We start from the raw sequence: 9,979 nt of genomic DNA, 5'->3' as shown, positions 1-9,979 counted from the left end.
AGAGAAAATCTTAAGAAAGTCAACTTCCTCCTTTTGAGTATAGCCCTTGGCTACCAGTCTAGCCTCATACCTAGGCTTGCTGTCACCTCCTATACCTGGCTTGATTTTATAAATCCACTTTAACTGAATGAGTTTCTGATTAGGAGGCTTTGAAACCAATGACCATGTCTGATTCTTTTCTAATGAGAAAAACTCTGCTTCCATAGAATCCTTCCACTGTTCCTTCGAATCAGATATAATAGCCTCCTCAAAAGTAAGAGGCTCTGCTTCAATACTGTCAGCTGCACAAGTAAGAGCACATAAGCAACTAAATCAGCATAACCATACCTCATTGGAGCTTGCCTCACCCGCTGAGGCCTGTCATGTGTAAGCTGATAGTTTTGTAGGTCACTGCCACTTGAGCTTTCTTCACCAAAAGCTCTCTCATCAATCAAAGTTCTCTGCAGTTGAGGTTGTCTACCATCAGAACTGGATGACTGATCACTGGAATCACCTGAACTAACTGATGGTTATGCTTTAGAATCAATTCTAACCTCTGCCTCAACCTGATCAAATGTCTGCTGTTTCTGCTGCTCTTTGACACGAAATGGCATCTCCGTTTCATTAAAGGTCGCATCTCTGCTGATAATGCATTTATTTTTGCCCTCTTCCAAGCACCAAAGTTTATATCCTTTAACACCTTGAGGATAGCCAATAAACATACATTTCAGTGCCTTCTTATTCAACTTCCCTTCCTTAACATGAGCATAAGCTGAACATCCAAACACTTTGAGATGATCCAAGCTTGGAGCTTTTCCTGTCTATATCTCCTGAGGAGTCTTTAGGTTTAAAGCGGAAGACGGACTCCTATTAATAAGATAACAAGCTGTTTGGGCAGCTTCCCCCCAAAATTTCAAGGGTAATGAAGCATTTGTCAAGAGACATCTTGTACGCTCCATAATTGCTGTTGAACCTCTCAGCCAAACCATTCTGCTGAGGAGTGTACGTAACAGTGAAATGCCTCGTAATTCCCTCATAGTTGCAAAATTTATCAAATTTGTGATTCACAAATTCTAAACCATTGTTTGTCCTCAGATATTTTACCTTCCTGCCTGTCTGGTTCTCAACTTGCTTTTTCTATTCAAGAAATTTCCCAAAAGCTTCATACTTTTGTTTTAGTAGATACATCCACACCTTTCTTGAAAAATCATCAATGATTGACATAAAGTATCTCGAACCTCCCATAGAAGGTACCTTTGTAGGACCCCACAAATCTGAATGAATATAATCTAAAATCCCTTTAGTAGAATGCTTCCTTTTCCCAAACTTCACTCTGGTAGACTTTCCTATTATGCAATGTTCACAAAATGGGAGTTCAATGTCTTTAACTCCTCCAAGCAAACCTTGTTGTGAAAGAGCTTGTAGACCTCTTTCACTCAAATGAGCCAATCTGTTATGCCATAACATAGATTTATCTGTTTCTTTCCCAGATGCAATAGCAACACTACCTGAAACTGCAGTACCTTCTAACACATAAAGACCATTCCTCAAGGTCCCCTTCAGCTTGACTAAAGAACCCTTGATAACCTCTAGAACTCCATTCTTAGATTTATAAGAGTAACCTGCTCTATCTAATTCCCCTAGAGAAATTAAATTTCATTTGAGTTCTGGAACATACCTTACATTTGTAAGAATTCTGATCATACCATCATGTGTTGCAATTCTAACTGACCCAATTCCTTTTACATCACAAGCACCATTATCACTAAGTAGAACTGATCCCCCATCATTTTCTTGAAAGTCAATCAAGAAATCCCGATTAGGAGTCATGTGAAACATGCACCCTGAATCCATGATCCAAGCATTCTGAATGTCCCTGCTGGACACCATCAAAACCTCTACTGAATCATACCCATCAGAAATATTTGCTGCATTAGAATCCCCTGTATGCTTGCTACTTGATGCTTCCTTGCTCTTATTCAAAGGGCAATTCTAAAGTGTCATTCTTTGTGTCATAGGAAACACTTTTTGCTTTTCCCTTTTGATTTCGACCTGGATCTCGACTCATTTTCTTTTCCGTTCTTTTTCTCATTTATGCCTCTGGCCATGAGTAACTCTCCATCTTTGCGTTCCTTTTTAATCTCGAGATTTCTTGTTCTCAAGGCATCCAACACTATATCCATGGACAATGAATCCCGTCCATATTTAATAGCTGCCTTAACTTCTCGATACGATTCTGGCAAAGAATTCAGAAGAATAACTTCTTGATTTTCATCCAACATCTTCTCACCGATGGTTTTGAAGATCAACTATAATCTTTCTAAAATTCAATCTAGGTTCTCTTTCTAAGCCTTTACTTGAGTCCAATCTTATTGATTCCAAGAAGTTTTCCTTTAGATATAATTTATTTGACAAGGAACTTAGTCAATAAAAGACTTTCCAATTTCTTCTCCACAACTCCAACTATAGTACGTGGGCCTCATCTACTAGCCCCAAAGCACCTCCCATCTGACAGATACAGAATTATTGTCTGAATAGGCCTCTCATCCATATCCCTTTTTTTTCAGGCTTCTTGTAATTGTTGGGGAAGGTTATCTTCGTATAAGATTTTGGCTACTTTTTATTGTACCAGAATAGCCTTAATACTTTTTTCCTTCCATAACCCGAAATCACCTTTTCCATCAAATTTAACAACTTCGAACCGTTGGGTAGACATCGAACAGTCATCCGTCAAATTAATCCAACAAACAAAAACCTGAAACAGAAGAATCATGTCAACAACATACTACCGCAAACAACCTCTTGGATCAAAACTGAAGCTCTGATTATTTCCATTGTATGAGGCCTTTCTGGGGTGAAACCAAAAAGCAAAGCCATGAGGGTTTATATCCGCAAAGTTGAAAACACATACACTCGCATATGCAATGAAGAGAGTGAGACGCTTTTGGTATGAAGTAGGGTCAGTTGTGCTCATGGTGGTATCCAACTGCCTAAACTATTAAAAGTTTGGTACTCAGTACCGCCATTATGTTCGCGTTGAAAAAATTAACGCGATGCAATTAGGTTAGAATCCATCGTAGGACACAGGATCAGAAAAAGAGAATGGTGTAAGCCCTATGTGACTCTCGGGGAGTTAAGAGAAACCAATCCTCGATTGGGGTACCGGAAACACTGAGGAGAAGGCTTTGCGGGTAGGGTCCCTTTTCTTTGGTCGAAGGAGTAGAGTAAAATATGTTGTGGTAGGTTCAAAATAGTGAGTTGGAACTCCAAAATCATTGGATGATCCCAGGCTAGTGTGAGTGCTCAGGTGAAAAAATGAAAAGGAGTTAAGAGCGCATTAGATCATGAGTTAGACGATTGGAATGACATGGAGAGCTCGTGAGTGTAGTAGATGTTTCCATGTATGTTATGACATCGATGGCGCGAGTTATGTTGTGGAGATCTGCGATCCATATAGTGGTCCCCGTACCAACTCCAAATAGGTGTCGATAAAAGACCGGAGAATAGAGTAGGGTCATTGGGTTATATACCAACCGTAGGAGAAGTGATGATCCTAATCTCTACATTTGGTATGAGTGCTTTTTGTGAGTGACATTAGTGCGACAATAAGCAGAGATTGTTACGATGAGCGTGCTTGTTATACCCAAAGTGGACAATATTATACCATTGTGGAGATAGTTTGAGGCTCGTTGTACCTATCAAGCTATGTCTCTCTTTCAAAAAAAAAAAAAAAAAACATATGCAATCATCCATCTTAGTTCACTTTAGATTAAAACAGTATATATAAAAATATGACGATTTAAAAATCTTGTCCAATTTAATCATTTTAAAAATTTCCAAATTGAAAAGCTATTATAGACCCTAAAATTTAAAATTCAAATTTGTTTATAGTACGAGAATCACTTTTAGAAGTGCAATATAAAACATAAAATTAATTTTGAATAATTAAAAGTATGAAAATTTCACTATAAATAAATAAATAGATACTCAAAAAAACATGTCCTAAAAACGTAACTATAAAGCCCAAACTAAAATGATTATAAAACTCAAGGCTTAAAGCTTACTTATTCATATTCAACAAAACATCAAACAGTGCACTCAAGGGGAAGCCCATGAGGAAACCTCTTGGAATCAGAGCAATAATTATAAACCATGTAGTTTCTTTGCACCCACTTGAGCCTTTGGCTGCCGGCCGAGTCCAACTGTTGGGACAGCCAAGAATCGTCTTTTGATGAGCCGCCGCCGCAAGAGGAGGAGCCTGAGGCAGACCAAATGCAGGCTTGATCAGCGTCGAAGTTTCGGTAGGCGGCAGTGAAAGGAGCTTGAGTCCAATCGGTCTTCACTCGGCCTCCTCTTGTCGCCCAGTCGTCGGCATTCCATAGACTTGATTGAAGCCTCATGGGCTGCCTTTTGGGGAATGGAATGCCTTTGGATTCTTTGTTCTTGAACTCACGTATGGGAGTTCCATCTACGTAGAATCTACAAGGAAAAAAGACCAAGAAAGGTTTATGTTATTGGTATAATTATATTTACCATAACATATCTGCTTAAATGAATAAGTTCAGTGATGATTTGACATAATATAGAGTGAGAGATCATGTGTTCAAACTTCTGAAAGTTTATTTCTTTTATGATGTTGTACGTGTGTTAAAATATTTATATAAGAAAAATATTGATGCTAGTGTTACACTTATCTTTGTGTTTGTACAACTCACTTAGTTATCCAATTAAAATTTTTCATGCAAAAAACGAGAAATGAAATCATAATCATTGGCATATAAGATCGAAGAGAAAAGGGTAAAGAGTGTAGTTACTTTACATGATAGTTTGTGGATTCCATAGAAAGGAATAAGTGTGAAAATCAGCCGTTGGATCAAACCATAGATAAAATTGTTGCTCTCTATCCCCTTTGCCTTGAGTGAAGATGTTTGTATGAACAATATATGGCTCACCACTAAGGTTTCCCAAAAACTCAAAATCTAGCTCATCCCATTTTGAATCTTCTGAACGTAGCTGCAATTAATAATATCACAACTAAAAATTGTACAAAGTATTCAAATTCCAATACTCACCTAATATAAATTTAACATTCTTTCTCTTTTATATGGGAGATCGGAATTTATGTTGATTTGCCTCCATCAATCGGCCGTCGACAAAGGTAGAAATCAAATAGATGACGGTTAAAATTGAATAAAACAAAATTATATAATTCTAATACCATTTTGATTTTTGTATATTTGATTGAATAATAAACTTAATCAAAATAATCTTTACAACTTAATAGAGGAATAAATAGACACCTACAACTATTAGCGGTGAAAAACTATTCGATGAGTAGATAATTTTTCATTGAATTGAGTATTGATACTAATATATATACATAAAAGAAAAAAGAAAAAGAAAAAGAAAAACCCTTTAACTCTTAACTTTAAATGACTTTTAGACTTTTTCAAACCTAGTTTTGTTATTGTCATTGCCCTTTAATATTACAAAGTCATCTCTACCATTAATGATGGGTCATATGTAAATTCAATGTAACAAGTCTTTTTTTTTTTTTTTTGTGAATTCAATTTAATATGGTTGACAAAACTTCTAATTGACTGTGTATCTTGTCTATTTAAATTTTTCAACCAAAATATTGACTTTATTCGACGTCACTGAATTTTATATTTTTTAAGCAAGGCAGATTTTTTTAATATATATGGAAATAAATGTGAACTATTAGACTGTGTAAAATGTTATTATATTATAAAATTAAAATTCGTCTACTTCATCTACAAATCAATATATAGCTCTCTATCTCTACCAATGGCATTGATGTCTAGTAAACTTTAATTAAACTGGAGTATTTGCAAAATAAATAAATAATTAATTAATTAGGATGTGATTTAACATGGATTTTTCCTTTTGTCCAACAAGTTTGATACATTAATAACAAAACCTAATTTTTTTATTATTACAAAAAAAAAAAAAAACAAACAGAAAAGTTCATTTAAATGTGATTTCTAAGAACATTTATATTGATTTGCATATGAATTTCAAAAGGATTTGATTATTTCGTAATTCAAATGAATGACTTATAATACGATAAAAAATTCTCTATTTTTATATTAAATGGAAAAGTTTTTTTCTAACCATATGTGACGTAGGAGAATCAAAAATCAATAGTACAAATTTTATGTTAGATTTTATAACCTTTTACAAAAATTAAATTAATCCCACCTTGACATATTTCAATTTTTATTACTAAGATTGAAAGATTATTAGTAAACGTTTTAATTTTTTTTTTATTTGTAGCTAGCCTTCAAACAAAAAATAATTAAATCTTGTATTTTGGTACTAGTCACTACTTAAAATAAAAAATAAATAAAGAGATCATTTTGTTTGTTTGTTTGTTTTTTTGGCAAAATTTTAACACAATTATATTCCATGAAAACCTTATATTACAAAATTATGAAATTATTTCATAAATTGTTTCATCAAATTGCTTGAGTATACAATTGTGGAGATTTGTTTTTAAGAGTTGAGAAATTTTATTATGAAGAAAAGATATACACGTAAGAAAAAAAACATATTAATTGATAAGAAAACCCTAGCGAATTGGAATTAGAAAATCTTTTGGATAAAAACTCCGATTCCCAATCACTAAACCCCGCAAATCGAATTAATTTCAACTGTAAGGATTGGATTAGATGTAGATTTCCTTAAGATCAAATATCTTGAGACAAAAACAAAAGTTTCTTAACACAATATACGAACACTCCACAAGATAAGATAATCAATCCCACTTGAATGTTCTTAACATGTAACTCAACACTTGAAATTGCAACTTCAAGAAGCTCTCTTGAAGATTATTCAAAGAAGTTCAAAGGCTAATCATCATAAAACTATCTAATCAAACAACTTAAAAAGGCAAGATTTTAATAGCCTCTCAATGAAAATCTTAATGTCACATCAAAGTTCATAATAAAAGGATAAAAACAGCCCTACTTAATGTAGTCACTTTTTAAAAGGTATAAGCATACACTATAACCTATAAATGAACCAGGTTTAGAGAATATGTTATACGTTTTGAAAATAAGACCAAAATAAATCTGTTAAGATTATATAGCTAAATTGAGTATAATTAAACTTATTAAGAAAATTTTAACTTTGGCCAAAAAATTGGAGTTTTTAACCAATAATATTATTGAACTAAAAGAAATATGAATTAAAATAGATAAAAACAAAAATTAATATCATTTACTTTGAAGATTTCTTAACACGAAATTTAAAATCATTTCAAAACTTTTTTTTTTATCCAAACGGAGTCACAAAATCAGTTCTTCGATAGAAAATCGGCCATTTAAGTTTCGTTTGGTAATTATTTTATTTTTATTTTTATTTTTAAAAATTAAATCTATAGATACTACTTTTACCTTCAAATTTCTTATTTTATTGTCTACTTTTTACTAGTGGTTTAAAAAACCAAGCCAAATTTTTAAAACTAAAGAAAAATATGGTAGTTGGTAACCATTTCATTTTTCATTTTTGTTTTTGAAAATTAAGTTTGTTTCCTTCACATTTCTTACCATAATTTGCATATTTCTTAAGTACATTAGTTGAATTTTTAGCCAAATTTAAATTTTAAAAACAAAATCAAAATTTTAAAGTTAATTTTTTTAGTTTTTAAAATTTTGCTTGGTATTTTAAACCATTGGTAAGATGTAGGTAACAAAATAAGAAATTTAGAAATAGAAGTATTGTTTATAAACTTAATTTTAAAAAATAAAAGATAAAAAATCAAAAGGTTACCAAATAGGAAAGTAGCTTTTCAAAAGTTATTTTTGCTTTTAAAATTTGGCTCAAATTAACTTGTTGTAGTTAAGAAAGATGTAGATCAATATAAGAGACGGAGAAAATAGGCATAATTTTTAAAAAATAATAATAAAAAAAAAACGAAATAATTATGTGACAGGACCTTATTATTTTCATATTTAGATTTTAAACTACAGTCGATCTATGTCGGTTATTAAAAGATAGTCAGATATTATCATCGTCGCATTTGAATTAAGGAGCTTACGTAATACGCCGTGACGGTGCCGGCAGAGTTTCCGGGGACGAGTTTAATCTGCATGTCAATTTTCCCAAACAAATATTGATTCCTCGACTGGAAGCCGGAGCCGGAGCTTTTGTCAAGCGACAGCGTCAGCACCTTCCCGCCGTTGAGAAGCTTGGCCTGATCGCCGCCCCACGTGATCTCCAACTCCTGGTTCAAATCACCAGCGCTGGCTAACACCAACAAACAAACTACCAAAACTACCGAATATAACGGCGGAGCTCCGGTCATCGGCGGCGGCGGCTTAATTTGGCTGCACCCTTTTTTTTTTTTTTTTTTTTGTTATGAATGAGAAAAGAATGGAATAGAAGAAGAAAGTTATTTATAATATGAAAGTTCTGAAGAAGAGAGAAGAGCGAGAGAATGTTTTTGACGTGAAGATAAGTGCTTCGGTCTAAAGTGGTTAAGAAGAGATCGAATTTGGTTCGGTGATGAAACTAAAAGTTATACATATTTTATTCGAGATTTTAGTTTTTGTTTCAATTGGATCACTCAATTTTAAAACTTACATTTTAACTTTAAATTTCATTAAATACTCATTTTTTTTCGTTGTTTGTATTAATATTTATTAATTTTTAAAAATAAATAAAAACTATAATTAAATAAATTCACTATTTTTCATCGTTATTAAAAATTAATTTAAATTAACTTCATAGTTATTTTTAAATTAATTAATGGACATTAACGATAAAGACTAAAAAGTAATATTTATTGAAAAAATCAAGGTTATAGAAGTATGAGAGGGCCTTAGGGACTAACTCTCAAACTTTATTCCTTTCAAATTCATTTAAATTCTTCTTGCATAGCTAAAATCCAAAATTCATCATTTTCGGCATCTTTAAAAACTTTTTGGTTCAAATTTGAGAACAAAAACAAGATTATTAAACATATTAAGAGAGGAACGAGTTTTCACACCTTATTCGGGATCACCAAAGAATTAATTCTTTGGGATGGGAAGGAGCATACTTCCACTCTTTAGGCATGGATGAAGAACCAACTTCGTTCTTTTCGATTAAGCTCCACTCTTTGCTTACTCGAAACAATTTCTTTGCCTTTGTCACTAACTAGTAAATCTCTAAATTTCCTTCTAAAACAATCACTATAAATAGGCTAATTAGAAATAACATTGCAAGATTCATCAAATACTACATGCATAGATTCCTCAATTACTAAAGTTCTTTTATTGAAAACACTATAAGCTTTACTAGTAGAGGAATAGTCAAGGAAAATACCAACATCCGTCTTAGAATAAAATTTTTCAAGTTTTTTCTTTGTTATTCAAAATAAAATATTTGCAACAAAAAACTTTGAAATACCCAATATTTGAAATTTGTTATGCCAAAGTTTATAAGGAGTTTTATCCAAGAAAGGTCTAATTAAAACTCTATTTAAAACATAATAAGCGGTGTTAATGGCTTCTGCCCAAAAGTATGTAGGTAAACCATACTCATGCAACACTGATCTAGCAAATTCTTGCAAAATACGATTTTTTTCTTTCAACTACACCGTTTTGTTGAGGAGTTTTGGAGTGGAAAATTATGAGAAAAACCATTTTCTTCACAAAAAGTTTAAAAAACATTGCTATCAAATTCTCTCCCATGATCACTCCTAATTTTAGAAATAAAAAAAAACCCTTTTCATTTTGAACTCTTTTTGCAAAACTAAAAAATCTTTTCAAAGTATCATTCTTATGTTTTAGCATAAAAAACCCAAGTAAATCTTGAAAATCATCAACATATCACAAAGACATAATAGTTCCCTCCAAAACTAGCAATTCTAGAAGGGCCAATAAGTCCATGTGTAATAGTTGAAGGGGTCTAGTTGTAGAGATTACATTTTTAGATTTCAAAGAGGACTTAGTTTGCTTACCCATTTGACAAGCATCACAAACTTTGTCTTTTT

General features: G+C 32.5%; 1 protein-coding gene across 1 annotated transcript; it reads right to left on the bottom strand.

The window, feature by feature from the left end:
* Positions 1-3,950: 3,950 nt before the first annotated feature.
* LOC120079586 (probable xyloglucan endotransglucosylase/hydrolase protein 23) lies at positions 3,951-8,374 on the bottom strand. The gene is made up of 3 exons (XM_039033817.1): positions 8,042-8,374; positions 4,799-4,992; positions 3,951-4,458 (listed from the first exon to the last, which is right to left on the bottom strand). The coding sequence occupies exons 1-3, from the start codon at positions 8,306-8,308 to the stop codon at positions 4,065-4,067; spliced, it is 855 nt and encodes a 284-aa protein (XP_038889745.1). The 5' UTR covers positions 8,309-8,374; the 3' UTR covers positions 3,951-4,064.
* Between the last annotated feature and the right edge of the window lie 1,605 nt (positions 8,375-9,979).

The sequence above is a fragment of the Benincasa hispida genome, chromosome 6 (genome assembly GCF_009727055.1).
Source record: "Benincasa hispida cultivar B227 chromosome 6, ASM972705v1, whole genome shotgun sequence".
Classification (NCBI taxonomy): Eukaryota; Viridiplantae; Streptophyta; class Magnoliopsida; order Cucurbitales; family Cucurbitaceae; genus Benincasa; species Benincasa hispida.
The sequence above is the reverse complement of the archived record's forward strand: the minus strand, read 5'-3'. Positions and strand labels throughout refer to the sequence as shown.

Coding starts and splice junctions, on each gene's coding strand:
- LOC120079586 (XM_039033817.1), bottom strand. CDS start 8,308: ATGACCGGAGCTCCGCCGTTATATTCGGTAGTTTTGGTAGTTTGTTTG. Junction 4,993..8,041: donor GCACCGTCACGGCGTATTAC/GTAAGCTCCTTA, acceptor TATTAATTGCAG/CTACGTTCAGAAGATTCAAA. Junction 4,459..4,798: donor TGGAATCCACAAACTATCAT/GTAAAGTAACTA, acceptor TTTTCCTTGTAG/ATTCTACGTAGATGGAACTC.